General features: G+C 49.1%; 1 protein-coding gene across 1 annotated transcript in view; it reads right to left on the minus strand.

Moving 5' to 3' along the window:
• The window catches only part of LOC121291738 (heme-binding protein 2-like), a 49,787-nt gene that overhangs the window by 22,666 nt on the left and 8,574 nt on the right, over positions 1-18,547 (minus strand). The window contains exons 4-6 of the mRNA XM_041213247.1: positions 16,539-16,650; positions 12,092-12,225; positions 9,260-9,417 (exon numbers count right to left, since the gene is read on the minus strand). Coding sequence (XP_041069181.1) covers positions 9,260-9,417; positions 12,092-12,225; positions 16,539-16,650 — 404 coding nt within the window. The remainder of the gene's footprint in view (positions 1-9,259; positions 9,418-12,091; positions 12,226-16,538; positions 16,651-18,547) is intronic.

Genomic DNA, 18,547 nt, shown 5'->3' on the forward strand with positions numbered 1-18,547 from the left:
CCGATACCCTGTACCCTGATCTATGGCCCCATACCCTGTACCCCGATCTATATCCCCATACCCTGTACCCCAATTTATTTCCCCATACCCTGTACCGTGATCTATGTCCCCATACCCTCTACCCTGATCTATGTTCCCATACCCTGTACCCTGATCTATTTCCCCATAACCTGTACCCCGATCTATGTCCCCATACCCTGTACCCTGATCTATGTCCCCATACCCTATACCCCAATCTATCTCCTCATACCCTGTACCCCGATCTATGTCCCCATACCCTGTACCCTGATCTATGTCCCCATACCCTGTACCCTGATCTATGTCCTCATACCATGTACCCCAATCTATTTCCCCATACCCTGTATCCTGATCTATGTCCCCATACCCTGTACCCTGATCTAAGTCCCCATACCCTGTACCCCAGTCTATGTCCCCATACCCTGTACCCCAATCTATTTCCCCATACCCTGTGCCCTGATCTATGTTCTCATACGCTGTACCCTGATCTATGTCCCCATACCCTGTACCCTGATCTATGTCCCCATACCCTGTACCCCAATCTATGTCCCCATACCCTGTATCCTGATCTATGTCCCCATACCCTATACCCTGATCTATGTCCCCATACCCTGTACCCTGATCTATTTCCCCATACCCTGTACCCCGATCTATGTCCCCATACCCTGTACCCTGATCTATGTCCCAATAACCTGTACCCCAATCTATTTCCCCATACCCTGTACCCCAATCTATTACCCCATACCCTGTACCCTGATCTATGTCCCCATACCCTGTAGCCCAATCTATTTCCCCATTCCCTGTACCCCAATCTATTACCCCATACCCTGTACCCTGATCTATTTCCCCGTACCCTGTACCCCGATCTATGTCCCCATACCCTATACCCCGATCTATCTCCTCATACCCTGTACCCCGATCAATGTCCCCATACCCTGTACCCCAATCTATTTCCCCATACCCTGTACCCCAATCTATTTCCCCATACCCTGTAGCCTGATCTATGTCCCCATACCCTGTACCCTGATATATGTCCCCATACCCTGTACCCTGATCTATGTCCCCATACCCTGTACCCTGATCTATGTCCCCATACCCTGTACACCGATCTATTTCCTCAAACCCTGTACCCCGATCTATGTCCCCATACCCTGTACCCCAATCTATTTCCCCATACCCTGTACCCCAATCTATTTCCCCATACCCTGTGCCCCAATTTATGTCCCCATACCGTGTACCCTGATCTATGTCCCCATACCCTGTACCCCCATCTATCTCCTCATACCCTGTACCCCGATCTATGTCCCCATACCCTCTACCCTGATCTATGTCCCCATACCCTGTACCCTGATCTATGTCCCCATACCCTGTACCCTGATCTATTTCCCCATACCCTGTACCCTGATCTATGTCACCATACCCTGTTCCCCGATCTATTTCCCCATACCCTTTACCCTGATCTATGTCCCCATACCCTGTACCCTGATCTATGTCCCCATAACCTGTACCCTGATCTATTTCCCCATACCCTGGAACCTGATCTATTTCCCCATACCCTGTACCCTGATCTATGTCCCCATACCCTGTACCCTGATCTATTTCCCCATACCCTGTACCCTGATATATTTCCCCATACCCTGTACCCTGATCTATGTCCCCATACCCTGTACCCTGATCTATTTCCCCATACGCTGTACCCTGATCTATTTCCCCATACCCTGTACCCCGATCTATTTCCCCATACCCTGTACCCTGATCTATGTTCCCATACCTATACCCTGACCTATGTCCCCATACCCTGTACCCTGATCTATTTCCCCATACCCTGTACCCAAATCTATTTCCCCATACCCTGTACCCCAATCTATTTCCCCATACCCTGTATCCCGATCTATGTCCACATACCCTGTACCCCAATCTATTCCGCAAACCCTGTACCCTGATCTATGTTCCCATATTCCGTACCCCAATCTATTTCCCCATACCCTGTACCCTGATCTATGTCCCCAGACCCTCTACCCTGATCTATGTCCTCATACCCTGTACCCCAGTCTATTTCCCCATACCCTGTACCCTGATCTATGTTCCCATACCCCGTACCCCAATCTATTTTCCCATAGCCTGTACCCCGATCTATGTCCCCATACCCTGAACCCTGATCTATGTCCCCATACCCTGTACCCTGATCTATGTCCCCATACCCTGTACCCCGATCTATTTCCCCATACCCTGTACCCCGATCTATGTTCTCATACCCTGTACCCCGATCTTTGTCCCCATACCCTGTACCCTGATCTATGTCCCCATACCCTGTACCCCGATCTATTTCCCCATACCCCGTACCCTGATCTATTTACCCATATCCTGTACCCCGATCTATTTCCCCATACCCTGTACCCTGATCTATTTCCCCATACCCTGTACCCCGATCTATGTCCCCATACCCTGCACCCCGATCTATGTCCCCATACCCTGTAACCCGATCTATGTCCCCATACCCTGTACCCTGATCTCTGTCCCTATACCCTGTACCCTGATCTATGTCCCCATACCCTGTACCCTGATCTATGTCCCCATACCCTGCACCCTGATCTATGTCCCCATACCCTGTACACTGATCTATGTCCCCATACCCTGTACCCTGATCTATTTCCCCATACCCTGTACCCTGATCTATTTCCCCATACCCTGTACCCTGATCTATTTCCCCATACCCTGTACCCTGATCTATTTCTCCATACCCTGTACCCTGATCTATGTCCCCATACCATGTACCCTTATCTATGTCCCCATACCCTGTCCCCCAATCTATTTCCCCATACCCTGTACCGCAATCTATTTCCCCATACCCTGTACCCTGATCTATGACCCCATACCCTGTACCCCGATCTATGTCCCCATACCCTGTACCCCAATCTATTTCCCCATACCCTGTACCCTGATCTATGTCCCAATACCCTGTACCCTGATCTATGTCCCCATACCCTGTACCCTGATCTATGTCCCAATACCCTGTACCCTGATCTATGTACCCATACCCTGTACCTTGATCTATTTCCCCATACCCTGTACCCCGATCTATGTCCCCATACCCTGTACCCTGATCTATTTCCCCATACCCTGTACCCCGATCTATGTCCCCATACCCTGTACCCCGATCTATGTCCCCATACCCTGTACCCTGATCTATTTCCCCATACCCTGTACCCTGATCTATTTCCCCATACCCTGTACCCTGATCTATGTCCCATACCATGTACCCCGATCTATGTCCCCATACCTTGTACCCTGATCAATGTCCCCATACCCTGTACCCCAATCTATTTCCCCAAACCCTGTACCCCGATCTATGTCCCTATACCCTGTACCCTGATCTATTTCCCCATACGCTGTACCCCGATCTATGTCCCCATACCCTGTACCCCAATCTATTTCCCCATACCCTGTACCCCGATCTATGTCCCCATACCCTGTACCCTGATCTTTGTCCCCATACCCTGTACCCTGATCTATTTCCCCATACCCTGTACCCTGATCTATGTACCCATACCCTGTACCTTGATCTATGTCCCCATAACCTGTACCCTGATCTATTTCCCCATACCCTGTACCCCAATCTATTTCCCCATAACCTGTAACATGATCTATGTCCCCATACCCTGTACCCTGGTCTATGTCCCCATACCCTGAACCCAATCTATTTCCCCATACCCTGTACCCCAATCTATTTCCCCATACCCTGTACCCTGATCTATGTCCCCATACTCTGTACTCCGATCTATGTCCCCATACTCTGTACCCCGATCTATGTCCCCATACCCTGTACCACAATCTATTTCCCCATACCCTGTACCCTGATCTATGTCCCCATACCCTGTACCCTGATCTACGTCCCCATACCCTGTACCCCGATCTATGTCCCCATACCCTGTACCCCAATCTTTTTCCCCATACCCTGTACCCCAATCTATTTCCCCATACCCTGTACCCTGATCTATTTCCCCATACCCTGTACCCCAATCTATTTCCCCATACCCTGTACCCTGATCTTTTTCCCCGTACCCTGTACCCCGATCTAATTCCCCATACCCTGTACCCTGATCTATGACCCCATACCCTGTACCCTGATCTATGTCCCCATACCCTGTACCCCGATCTATTTCCCCATACCCTGTACCCTGATCTATGTCCCCATACCCTGTACCCTTACGTATGTCCCCATACCCTGTACCCTGATATATGTCCCCATACCCTGTACCCTGATCTATTTCCCCATACCCTGTACCCTGATCTATGTCCCCATACCCTGTACCCTGATCTATGTCCCCATACCCTGTACCCTGATCTATGTCCCCATACCCTGTACCCCGATCTATGTCCCCATACCCTGTACCCCAATCTATTTCCACATACCCTGTACCCTGATCTATGTCCCCATACCCTGTTTCCCGATCTATGTCCCCATACCCTGTACCCTGATCTATGTCCCCATACACTGTACCCCGATCTATGTCCCCATACCCTGTACCCTGATCTATTTCCCATACCCTGTACCCCAATCTATTTCCCCATATCCTGTCCCCTGATCTATGTCCCCATACCCTGTACCCCGATCTATGTTCTCATACCCTGTACCCCAATCTATTTTCCCATACCATGTACCCCAATCTATTTCCCAATACTCTGTACCCTGATCTATTTCCCCATACCCTGTACCCTGATCTTTGTCCCCATACCCTGTACCCTGATCTATTTCCCCATACCCTGTACCCTGATCTATGTCCCCATACCCTGTACCCTGATCTATGTCCCCATACGCTGTACCCTGATCTATTTCCCCATACCCTGTACCCTGATCTATTTCCCCATACCCTGTACCCCAATCTATTTCCCCATACCCTGTAACATGATCTATGTCCCCATACCCTGTACCCTGGTCTATGTCCCCATACCCTGAACCCTATCTATTTCCCCATACCCTGTACCCCAATCTATTTCCCCATACCCTGTACCCTGATCTATGTCCCCATACTCTGTACCCCGATCTATGTCCCCATACCCTGTACCACAATCTATTTCCCCATACCCTGTACCCTGATCTATGTCCCCATACCCTGTACCCTGATCTATGTCCCCATACCCTGTACCCCGATCTATGTCCCCATACCCTGTACCCCAATCTATTTCCCCATACCCTGTACCCCAATCTATTTCCCCATACCCTGTACCCTGATCTATGTCCCCATACCCTGTACCCCAATCTATTTCCCCATACACTGTACCCCATTCTATTTCCCCATACCCTGTACCCTGATCTTTTTCCCCGTACCCTGTACCCCGATCTATGTCCCCATACCCTGTACCCTGATCTATGACCCCATACCCTGTACCCTGATCTATGTCCCCATACCCTGTACCCCGATCTATTTCCCCATACCCTGTACCCTGATCTATGTCCCCATACCCTGTACTCTGACCTATGTCCCCATACCCTGTACCCTGATCTATGTCCCCATACCCTGTACCCTGATCTATTTCCCCATACCCTGTACCCTGATCTATGTCCCCATACCCTGTACCCTGATCTATGTCCCCATACCCTGTACTCTGATCTATGTCCCCATACCCTGTACCCCGATCTATGTCCCCATACCCTGTACCCCAATCTATTTCCCCATACCCTGTACCCTGATCTATGTCCCCATACCCTGTACCCTGATCTATGTTCCCATACCCTGTACCCTGATCTATTTCCCCATACCCTGTACCCTGATCTATTTCCCCATACCCTGTACCCCGATCTATGTCCCCATACCCTGTACCCTGATCTATGTCCCCATACCCTGTACCCTGATCTATTTCCCCATACCCTGTACCCTGATCTATGTCCCCATACCCTGTACCCTGATCTATGTCCCCATACCCTGTACCCTGATCTATGTCCCCATACCCTGTACCCCGATCTATTTCCCCATACCCTGTACCCCAATCTATTTCCCCATACCCTGTACCCTGATCTATGTCCCCATACCCTGTTTCCCGATCTATGTCCCCATACCCTGTACCCTGATCTATGTCCCCATACACTGTACCCCGATCTATGTCCCCATTCCCTGTACCCTGATCTATTTCCCATACCCTGTACCCCAATCTATTTCCCCATATCCTGTACCCTGATCTATGTCCCCATACCCTGTACCCCGATCTATGTTCTCATACCCTGTACCCCAATCTATTTTCCCATACCCTGTACCCCAATCTATTTCCCCATACTCTGTACCCTGATCTATTTCCCCATACCCTGTACCCTGATCTTTGTCCCCATACCCTGTACCCTGATCTATTTCCCCATACCCTGTACCCTGATCTATGTCCCCATACCCTGTACCCTGATCTATGTCCCCATACCCTGTACCCTGATCTATTTCCCCATACCCTGTACCCTGATCTATTTCCCCATACCCTGTACCCCAATCTATTTCCCCATACCCTGTAACATGATCTATGTCCCCATACCCTGTACCCTGGTCTATGTCCCCATACCCTGAACCCTATCTATTTCCCCATACCCTGTACCCCAATCTATTTCCCCATACCCTGTACCCTGATCTATGTCCCCATACTCTGTACCCCGATCTATGTCCCCATACCCTGTACCACAATCTATTTCCCCATACCCTGTACCCTGATCTATGTCCCCATACCCTGTACCCTGATCTATGTCCCCATACCCTGTACCCCGATCTATGTCCCCATACCCTGTACCCCAATCTATTTCCCCATACCCTGTACCCCAATCTATTTCCCCATACCCTGTACCCTGATCTATGTCCCCATACCCTGTACCCCAATCTATTTCCCCATACACTGTACCCCATTCTATTTCCCCATACCCTGTACCCTGATCTTTTTCCCCGTACCCTGTACCCCGATCTATGTCCCCATACCCTGTACCCTGATCTATGACCCCATACCCTGTACCCTGATCTATGTCCCCATACCCTGTACCCCGATCTATTTCCCCATACCCTGTACCCTGATCTATGTCCCCATACCCTGTACTCTGACCTATGTCCCCATACCCTGTACCCTGATCTATGTCCCCATACCCTGTACCCTGATCTATTTCCCCATACCCTGTACCCTGATCTATGTCCCCATACCCTGTACCCTGATCTATGTCCCCATACCCTGTACTCTGATCTATGTCCCCATACCCTGTACCCCGATCTATGTCCCCATACCCTGTACCCCAATCTATTTCCCCATACCCTGTACCCTGATCTATGTCCCCATACCCTGTACCCTGATCTATGTTCCCATACCCTGTACCCTGATCTATTTCCCCATACCCTGTACCCTGATCTATTTCCCCATACCCTGTACCCCGATCTATGTCCCCATACCCTGTACCCTGATCTATGTCCCCATACCCTATACCCCAATCTATCTCCTCATACCCTGTACCCCGATCTATGTCCCCATACCCTGTACCCTGATCTATGTCCCCATACCCTGTGCCCTGATCTATGTCCTCATACCATGTACCCCAATCTATTTCCCCATACCCTGTACCCTGATCTATGTCCCCATACCCTGTACCTTGATCTACGTCCCCATACCCTGTACCCCAGTCTATGTCCCCATACCCTGTACCCCAATCTATTTCCCCATACCCTGTACCCTGATCTATGTTCTCATACCCTGTACCCTGATCTATGTCCCCATACCCTGCACCCTGATCTATGTCCCCATACCCTGTACCCCAATCTATGTCCCCATACCCTGTATCCTGATCTATGTCCCCATACCCTGTACCCTGATCTATGTCCCCATACCCTGTACCCTGATCTATTTCCCCATACCCTGTACCCCGATCTATGTCCCCATACCCTGTACCCTGATCTATGTCCCAATACCCTGTACCCCAATCTATTTCCCCATACCCTGTACCCCAATCTATTTCCCCATACCCTGTACCCTGATCTATGTCCCCATACCCTGTACCCCAATCTATTTCCCCATACCCTGTACCCCAATCTATTTCCCCATACCCTGTACCCTGATCTATTTCCCCGTACCCTGTACCCCGATCTATGTCCCCATACCCTGTACCCTGATCTATGTTCCCATACCCTGTACCCTGGTCTATGTCCCCATACCCTGTACCCCGATCTATTTCCCCATACCCTGTACCCTGATCTATGTCCCCATACCCTGTACCCTGATCTATGTCCCCATACCTTGTACCCTGATCTATGTCCCCATACCCTGTACCCTGATCTATTTCCCCATACCCTGTTCCCTGATCTATTTGCCCATACCCTGTACCCTGATCTATGTCCCCATACCCTGTACCCTGATCTATTTCCCCATACCCTGTACCCTGATCTATTTCCCCATACCCTGTACCCTGATCTATGTCCCCATACCCTGTACCCTGATCTATTTCCCCATACGCTGTACCCTGATCTATTTCCCCATACCCTGTACCCCGATCTATTTCCCCATACCCTGTACCCTGATCTATGTTCCCATACCCTATACCCTGACCTATGTCCCCATACCCTGTACCCTGATCTATTTCCCCATACCCTGTACCCAAATCTATTTCCGCATACCCTGTACCCCAATCTATTTCCCCATACCCTGTATCCCGATCTATGTCCCCATACCCTGTACCCCAATCTATTCCCCAAACCCTGTACCCTGATCTATGTTCCCATACCCCATACCCCAATCTATTTCCCCATACCCTGTACCCTGATCTATATCCCCAGACCGTGTACACTGATCTATGTCCCCATACCCTGTACCCCAGTCTATTTCCCCATACCCTGTACCCTGATCTATGTCCCCATAACCTGCACCCCGATCTAAGTCCCCATACCCTGTACCCTGATCTATGTCCCCATACCCTGTACCCTGATCTATGTCCCCATACCCTGTACCCTGATCTATGTCCCCATACCCTGTACCCTGATCTATGTCCCCATACCCTGTTCCCCAATCTATTTCCCCATACCCTGTACCCTGATCTATGTCCCCATACCCTGTACCCTGATCTATGTTCCCATACCCTGTACCCTGATCTATTTCCCCATACCCTGTACCCTGATCTATTTCCCCATACCCTGTACCCTGATCTATGTCCCCATACCCTGTACACCGATCTATGTCCCCATACCCTATACCCCGATCTATGTCCCCATACCCTGTACCCCGATCTATGTCCCCATACCCATTGTATTCTGCACTGTAGAAGCGATCCTGCAGAAACACATCCCTTTTACGAAGCAGGTCCTCAAACATGTCCTGTGATTTTTGCCGCAGAGACGTGATCCAGCCTCCAAACGACTTCACGAAGATGGTCATTGGGGGCATCCTTCTTAAGAATAACTGTAACGGAAAACATAGGTTTTCTAGAACTCTGTCTCTCCCAGGAAGATGTGGCCCTACGCTGTATCTTTTCTATATTGGGAGTGTGAAAAGCTTTGCTCTTCACAGACACCTTCAAATAAGGCCCATTCCCAGCAGCCTGGTCTCTGTCCCAGCACCGGGAATCTAATGACTGCACCCTGGATGCGTAAATCTGTTGAAGTGTCAACCAAAAGGTGTGGCCTTTCCTGGTGTGTTTGAGAGCCCAGCACAATAGGCCAAGCACTGGGGTTGCCGGGCAGGTAACTGTACCCTCAGAGGGACAGCACATCCATAATAGAGGGAATATCCTGGGGACCAGAGGGACGGGAATGTCTGTATGTGTGGGGGAGGGGAATGTCCCTATGTGTGGGGGAGGGGAATGTCCCTATGTGTGGGGTGTGTGGGGGAGGGGAATGTCCCTATGTGTGGGGTGTTTGGGGGAGGGGAATGTCCCTATGTGTGGGGTGTGTGGGGGAGGGGAATGTCCCTATGTGAGGGGGATGGGAATGTCCCTATATGTGGGGTGTGTGGGGGAGAGGAATGTCCCTATGTGTGGGGTGTGTGGGGGAGGGGAACGTCCCTATGTGTGGGGTGTGTGGGGGAGGGGAACGTCCCTATGTGTGGGGTGTGTGGGGGAGGGGAATGTCCCTATGTGTGGGGTGTGTGGGGGAGGGGAATGTCCCTATGTGTGGGGGAGGGGAATGTCCCTATGTGTGGGGTGTGTGGGGGAGGGGAATGTCCCTATGTGTGGGGGAGGGGAACGTCCCTATGTGTGGGGTTTGTGGGGGAGGGGAATGTCCCTATGTGTGGGGTGTGTGGGGGAGGGGAACGTCCCTATGTGTGGGGTGTGTGGGGGAGGGGAACGTCCCTATGTGTGGGGTGTGTGGGGGAGGGGAACATCCCTATGTGTGGGGTGTGTGGGGGAGGGGAATGTCCCTATGTGTGGGGTGTGTGGGGGAGGGGAATGTCCCTATGTGAGGGGGATGGGAATGTCCCTATATGTGGGGTGTGTGGGGGAGGGGAATGTCCCTATGTGTGGGGTGTGTGGGGGAGGGGAACGTCCCTATGTGTGGGGTGTGTGGGGGAGGGGAACGTCCCTATGTGTGGGGTGTGTGGGGGAGGGGAACGTCCCTATGTGTGGGGTGTGTGGGGGAGGGGAATGTCCCTATGTGTGGGGTGTGTGGGGGAGGGGAATGTCCCTATGTGTGGGGGAGGGGAATGTCCCTATGTGTGGGGTGTGTGGGGGAGGGGAATGTCCCTATGTGTGGGGGAGGGGAACGTCCCTATGTGTGGGGTGTGTGGGGGAGGGGAACGTCCCTATGTGTGGGGTTTGTGGGGGAGGGGAATGTCCCTATGTGTGGGGTGTGTGGGGGAGGGAAACGTCCCTATGTGTGGGGTGTGTGGGGGAGGGGAACGTCCCTTTTGTGGGGTGTGTGGGGGAGGGGAACGTCCCTATGTGTGGGGTGTGTGGGGGAGGGGAACGTCCCTATGTGTGGGGTGTGTGGGGGAGGGGAACGTCCCTATGTGTGGGGTGTGTGGTGGAGGGGAACGTCCCTATGTGTGGGGTGTGTGGGGGAGGGGAACGTCCCTATGTGTGGGGTGTGTGGGGGAGGGGAACGTACCTATGTGTGGGGTGTGTGGGGGAGGGGAACGTCCCTATGTGTGGGGTGTGTGGGGGAGGGGAACGTCCCTATGTGTGGGGTGTGTGGGGGAGGGGAACGTCCCTATGTGTGGGGTGTGTGGGGGAGGGGAACGTCCCTATGTGTGGGGTGTGTGGGGGAGGGGAATGTCCCTGTGGGTAGTGGGTGTATATGGGAGGGGAATGTTCTGAATAGATGGAATGGGATTTGGAAGGACTGAAAGTTCCCCTTGGGTGTTCCGCTTTAGGATGGAGCCCTTTAATTCAGCGACACCGGGGACCAATGAGAATGGTCCTTATTCTTGGTGTGCTTATAGGTCTGGGAAGGGATTAGCAGTGTGGATAGGAGATGGAGAGGGAGACGGAGAGCGAGAAAGAGCAAGTCGGAGAGGGAGAAAGAGAGGGATAAAGGGGGACAGAGATGGCGAGAGGGGACAGAGTTGTGGAGGGGGGACAGAAAGCAGACAGAGAGAGAGACGGAGATGGAAAGGGAGACAGAGGGCGAGTGGGACAGGGAGAGACAGCAGGACAGAGAGGGATATGGAGATGTAGGGGGTGAAAGAGAAGGAAAGGAAGAGGGAAGGCTTGACGTTTGGATTCCCACAGACCCTTCACAGGGTCTGCAGGTGGTTAGTATGAAGACAGAGCACTCCTTGTGGGGTCTGAGGGGCACAGAGAAATACTTGCTGGGTCCTGGGGGAGGGGGCAGGGCAGAGTCCAGGTCGTAGGACATCATTGCTGCATTCAGACGTGGGTGGATAAAAGTCCAAGCCTATTCAGGTTCCACTATTACCTCGACTTGCCCCACCCAGCCCAACGCCCCAGGGGATTCACTGTGAACACCCTCTAAACTAATCATCAGGAGCACATTGGACACTTGTCAGTCAATGTCACCAATAAAGAGCTTCAGTTGCCTGGTGTGGACACCAGTTCATGTGCGGAGAGATACAGGCAGTATGTAACCCCCAGAAGCTGATGAACAGGGGGATCAGTTACTGGAAAACCCATACTCACCATTATATCTCTGGGATATGGGGGATTGGTGAAAAATCTTCTGGGAAGCACCAAATATACATTTGTCGCTTCGAGCTCCCCATTGATGTCCATGTAGGTGGTGATGAGAGGGGCAGTTCTCTCAATCTGTATTCCTGCAGAAACAGGAAGAAAAGTTATCAGCTCCATGTAAACAACTCCATGTGGACCCCAGCAGACCCAGCCACAAAGAGATAGAATTAGGACGTTTTAAACTGTTTGCACCTTGTTTGTAAAGAGAATACTACCAAAAAAATCAACTCATTTGGCTTAGCTTGCTGTGGGGAGATGGTGGTGTGGTGGTAATGTCACTGGGTTAGTAATCCAGAGGCCCAGGCTAACGCTCTGGGGACACGGGTTCAAATCCCACCACGGCAGCAGATGGAATTTAAATTCAATTAATAAATCTGGAATTGAAAGCTAGTCTCAGTAATGGACCATGAAGCTATCACTGATTGTCATAAATACCCATCGTGTTCACTAATGTCCTGCAGGGTCATATCCCTGGTCTGGTCTGGCCTATATGTGAATCCAGATCCACAGCAATGTGGCTGACTCTTAACTGTCCTCTGAAATGGCCAAACAAGTCACTCAGTTATATCAAAGCACCACAGAAATCCCTTCCTAACAGCAGTGTGGGTGTACCTACACCCGATAAACTGCAGCAGTTCAAGAAGGCAGCTCACCACTGCCTTCTCAGGGGTCATTAGGGATGGGTAAGAAATGCTGGCCCACACAGAGATGGCCACAAGCCATGAAAGAATAGATTATTCGGCTTAGGAACATTGGAATTAGGAGAAGGCCATTCAGCCCCTCAAGGCCACTCCACCATTCAATAAGATCACGGCTGATCATCTACCTCAATGCCATTATTCCCATAACCTTCGATATCTTTACTATCCAGAGATCTATCGATCTCTGTCGTGAACATACTCAATGACTGAGCTTTCACAGCCCCCTGGGGTAGAGAATTCCAAAGATTTTTCCTTATCTCTGTCTTAAATGGCCTGCCCCTTATCCCGAGACTCTGCAACATCCTTCCTGCATCTACCCTGTCACGGTCTATAAGAATTCTGTATGTTTCAAACAGATCTCCTCTCATTCTTCTAAACTCTAGAAAATACAGGCTCAGTCTCCTCAATCTCTTCTCCTAGGACAATCTCACCATCCCAGGATTCAATCAGGTGAACCTTTGTTACACTCCCTCTGTGGCAAAGTAAGGAGATCAAAACTGTACACAATACACCAGGTGTGGTCTCACCAAGGCCCCTGTACAACTGCCTCTCTATTCATCTCTACTCCTGTACTCAAATCCTCTTGCAATAAAGGCGAACATACCATTTGCCTTCCTAATTGCTTGCTGTACTTGCATGTTAGTTTTAAGTGACTTATGAACAATAACACCCAGGTCCCTTTTGGACATCAACACATCCCAATCTCCCACCACTTAAGAAATAATCTGCATTTGTTTTTCCTACCAAAGTGGATGCGTCACATTTTTCCACATCATATTCTATCTGCCCGCTCACTTAGCCGGTCTAAATCCCCTTGAATCTCCTCACAACTCACATTCCCACCAAATTTTGTGTCATCAGCAAACTTGGAAATATTACATTTTGTCCCCACATCCAAATCATTGATATAGATTGTGAACAGCCGGGGCTCAAGCATTGATCCCTGCGGTACCCCACTAGTCACAGCCCTGCCAATGCGACAATGGCCCGTTTATTCCTACTCTCTTTTCTCTGTCCGTTAACCAGTCCTCAGTCCATGCCAGTATATTACCGCCAATCCCATGAGCTCTGGTTTTGTTTACTAACCTGTGTGGGAGCTTACCGAAAGCCTTCTGAACATCCAAATACCCCACATCCACTGGTTCCCCCATATATAATCTGCTACTTACATCCCCAGAAAACTCTAACTCTAACTCAAACATGATTCCCCTTTGCTAAATCCATGTCGACTCTGCTCAATCCTACCATTATTTTCTGAGTGTCCACCCTTTGTAATAGATTCCAGCATTTTTCCTATTACTAATCTCAGTCTAACAGATCTAATGGTCCCTGTTTTCTCTCTCCCTCCTTTCTTAAATAATGGAGTTACATTTGATACCTTCCAATCTGCAGGAACTGTTCCAGAATCTTTAGAATTTTGGAAGATGATCACCAATGGTCTCTACAGCCACCTCTCTTAACGCTCTGGGATGTAGAACATAGGCTGAGGGGATTTATCTACTTTCAGTCCCATTAATTTCTCCAGTACTACTTTGTTACTAATACTGATTTCTTTCAGTTCCTCACTCGCTAGTCCCTTGGTTCTTCAGTATTTTTGGGAGGTTTTTTTTTGTATCTCCCTCCATGAAGAAAGACACAAAGGGCAGAATTTTACAGCCCTGTTTCGGGATGGGGACGGGGCCATAAAATGCAGCGAGACATTCTAAACCTCACTGACGACAGTGGGAATGTAAAATCCCACTGTCGTAAAATTCTGCCCAAAGTATTTATTTAGTTTCTCTGCCATTTCCTTACTCCCCGTTATAGATTCCTCTGACTCTGCTTGTAAGAGGCCCACATGCATCTTTACTAATCCTTTCCTTTTTACATATCTATAGAAGCTTCTGCAGTCCATTTTTATGTTTCTTGCTAATTTGAATCAGATGTGGTTTACCGGGGTGTGATATGGTTCAGTTTACCTTTGTATGATAGCTGATGGTCAAGGCTGAGTTGCTCAAATCCCAGAGGGAAACTTGAAACAACTGTCATTACCCATTTTTGCAATTTGTATGTTTCGAGATGCAGGCTTTGAATTCAGTGGTAATAAGACCACTGAGTCTCAAGATGTGTTTTTTTTTATAAAACTAAACTAAACATTTATTAATACAACCAAAATTGTAAGCATGTACATATGTCTACAAAATTACTACTATAATAACTACAAAAACCCTTAATTAATCCGACTCTCAGTTACACTCCCATTAAGGCAACAGTAAAACTCATAGATTTAAAAAGACCCCAGGCAAAGCACATTTGACCATATGAATTCAAAATGAGGTTCCTTGCAGACACAGCTGCAGACAGACTTTATGTTTACAGGCTAAAGGCTTCTCATTCTTTATGAATCTTGCAATGCCTCTGCTTTATACACAAACCCCTTTCTGTTTATACCTAGCTTGTCCTTTGAATGTAAATTTTCTATTGTATCACCAGGCTTGTAACATTATACCTCCTAACAATAATATTTTCATCCCATTAATTGTATTAGTAATATAAACACATTGCCTGGCGTCTCCCAGATAGGTGCAAAATTTTACTCCTGCTCTTGAATGTTTTATTCCACAACTCCAAATATACACCCTTGACACCTATGTTTCGAAAATTCCCCATGTTTATCCAATTACCATTTCAAACCTATTTCTTCCTACACATCAAAGAATCCAGACTAGCTGGCTTTAATCCAATTAAGGCACTCACACATACACACACATAGACAAAAACAGAATTACCTGGAAAAACTCAGCAGGTCTGGCAGCATCGGCGGAGAAGAAAAGAGTTGACGTTTCGAGTCCTCATGACCCTTCGACCGAACTGAGTTCGGTCGAAGGGTCATGAGGACTCGAAACGTCAACTCTTTTCTTCTCCGCCGATGCTGCCAGACCTGCTGAGTTTTTTCAGGTAATTCTGTTTTTGTTTTGGATTTCCAGCATCCACAATTTTTTTGTTTTTTACACACACATAGACACAGACACCACTAAACTCTATTAAAAAAAAATTCCAATAATGTTATAGACATTAATCTCTTCATGGTACTTGATGTAGTTTGGTTTGGTTTGACTTTGTTTGGTGTGAATTGGTCTGGCTTGGTTTATCTTAGCATGAATTAGACATTTTTCCTTTATTCTTTCATGGGATGTGGGCATCGCTGACAAGGCCAGCATTTGTTGCCCATCCCTAATTGCCCTTGAACTGAGTGGCTTGCTGGGCCATTTCAGAGGGCAGTTAAGAGTTATCCACATTGCTGTGGGTCTGGAGTCACATGTAGGCCAGATCAGGTAAGGAGGGCAGATTTCGTTCCCTAAAGGACATTAGTGAACCAGAAGGGTTTTTACAGCAATTGATGATGGTTTTATGGTCACCATAACTGAGACTAGGTTTCAATTCCAGATTTATTAACTGAATTTAAATTCCACCAGTTGCCGTGTTCCCAGTGCACCATCCCAGGATTCTGGATTATTAGTCCAGTCACATCAGCAGAGATGCTACCATCTCCACCGTTGATGGGGTAGGTTGAAGCATTGAAGCATTTTGGTTTTGTTTGGCTTAGTCTTTGGTTGAAGTTGATTTCTTTACCCTTCAGGTTCCTGATACGCATTGTGTCAGAGGTTATCCTTGGTCTCTTGTTCACTTTACTCACACGTTCAGGCAATGCCTACCTGGCCTATTCTTCTTGTTGAAATAGTCCCTGAGGCGGCTAACGGCACGGTACCTCCCCTCTGTCGGCAAAACGCGCGATCCAACCCACACACTGGGTTCGTAGGCACGAGCCTGTTGGGAGAAGCACACTCTGAATACTCGTTCATGTGCTCAGATTGCACACACATCTGGAGCACACATCTTCAATTTCAGCCCATGTTCAATATTTATACAATTTCCAACACTCCCCAAATTCAAAATGTCAGCGCTGGATGAATGTGCTTTTCGATCTAGAAAGAATAAACCTGTATCCCTATCTCCTTCATTTTCAGATAGCGTGCCCCAAGAGGGCATTATGTTTGGTAAGATAGGGCGGTGACTTACCATTGATTACTGCAAGTGGCTGACCAGGAATCTCTCTCTCTCTTATCACCTGCCATTGACCTACGTTGGAAGGATTTACAGGCTGATACACTACCTGTTTGGCCATGTTATGAACACACCTTCCTTGGCCATCACATCCTGGGGATGAATAACCCGCTGGCAGCCAAGGTTAGGTTCCGGGCCTGCCTTTGAAACATACCCAATAAAACAGGAAGTGGGGTGTGTTCATTTCCAGGGTGGTCTGAGGCCTTCATCCTGCCCAACTGGTGTTGGAGGACCTGTCCATGCTCCGAGGTCATTGGCCTGCCCCGGAGCGAGGTCAAAGGCTATAGTTAAAAGGGCCCCTGACATTGGACAGTGACTGAACTCTTCAAAGTCCACTGGATAGTTTGTCATTGAGCAGTCTGCTGGCTTCTCAGGTGAGTGCGTATTATTTTGAGTTCTGCTGTCTCCAGACCTTGGTGCTGAGCAGAGGTGGCATTCTTTATTAATCTGAACAAGTTCACCACTTACTTGCGTGAGGATATGTCCAGTCGTTGCATATTTCCCTCCAGAGATGTCAGTGCCACTGGAGCGAGGGGAGACCTGGGGGAGAAGGGCCAAACCAGCCCCTCGATTCAACGAGGACTGCCTCAGTGCTCTCTTACCCATAGTCTCTGACCGAGGTGAGCCATTTGTGCCTCTCCCTGGTAAGAGGAAGAAGCCCAGCCAGACATGCGCAGCCTTGGAGGAGGTGGTCGAGGAGGCCAGCAGTGTTGGGCTGGTCAGAAGGAAGTGGTCTCAATGCCAGAAAAGGCTCAAAGACCTAATAAGAGTGACCAGGGCGAGTCGAGACTCAGTACGTACAGTCTTGTGACAACAGGATTCAACCAAAGCAAAGAGGCAGGCACCGCTTCTAGCTTAGCCAGAACGGTCATACCCTGTGCAATTGGCATTAATCTGATCCACACGCTAACCATCGAGCCAAGCAAGCTAACCTGGCATCCCAGGTACAAGCAGATCTCTCCTTAAATAAGGAGAATCAAGACTGTGCACAGAACTCCAGGTGTGGCCTCAACAATGTCCTGTATATTTGTAGCAAGGGTTCCCTAATTTTATTCTCCATCATCCTTGCAATGAAGGCCAACATCCCACTTGCCTTCTGAATTACATACTGTACCTCCAGGCTGACTTTTACGTGATCTATATACCAGGCCACCCAGATCCCTCTGAAGCACTGGACTCCTGTTTTGGTTACAGGAGATGTGGAGGTAAGGAGGGTAAACAGAGGTTAGGTATGGATTAGCCATGGGTTAGTGGTAGGACAGAACAGACTCAAAGGGCTGAATGGCCTCCTCCTGAGTTGCAAACAGAAATATTGCACTGAGGTCCAATGCAAATCAACCCCAATCCTAAACTCTCCCCATTTCATCATTTAATGTCAAACATAAAAATGTTAAGGCAGGATATTGGGTAGGACAATTAGCAGCTGGCACAAGTCCTGGAAATCCTGTGGACAGTGAGGCTGGTGGAATGGGAGGGACACCCGGCAGGTGGAATCTAACACAGAGAAATGTGACGAGCTTCATTTTGTTAGGGAGATGAGGAAAGGCGATACTAAATAAAGGGTAGAATTCTAAAGGGGATACAGGAACGGGGGAACCTT

Source organism: Carcharodon carcharias, chromosome 19 (assembly GCF_017639515.1).
Source record: "Carcharodon carcharias isolate sCarCar2 chromosome 19, sCarCar2.pri, whole genome shotgun sequence".
Lineage (NCBI taxonomy): Eukaryota > Metazoa > Chordata > Chondrichthyes > Lamniformes > Lamnidae > Carcharodon > Carcharodon carcharias.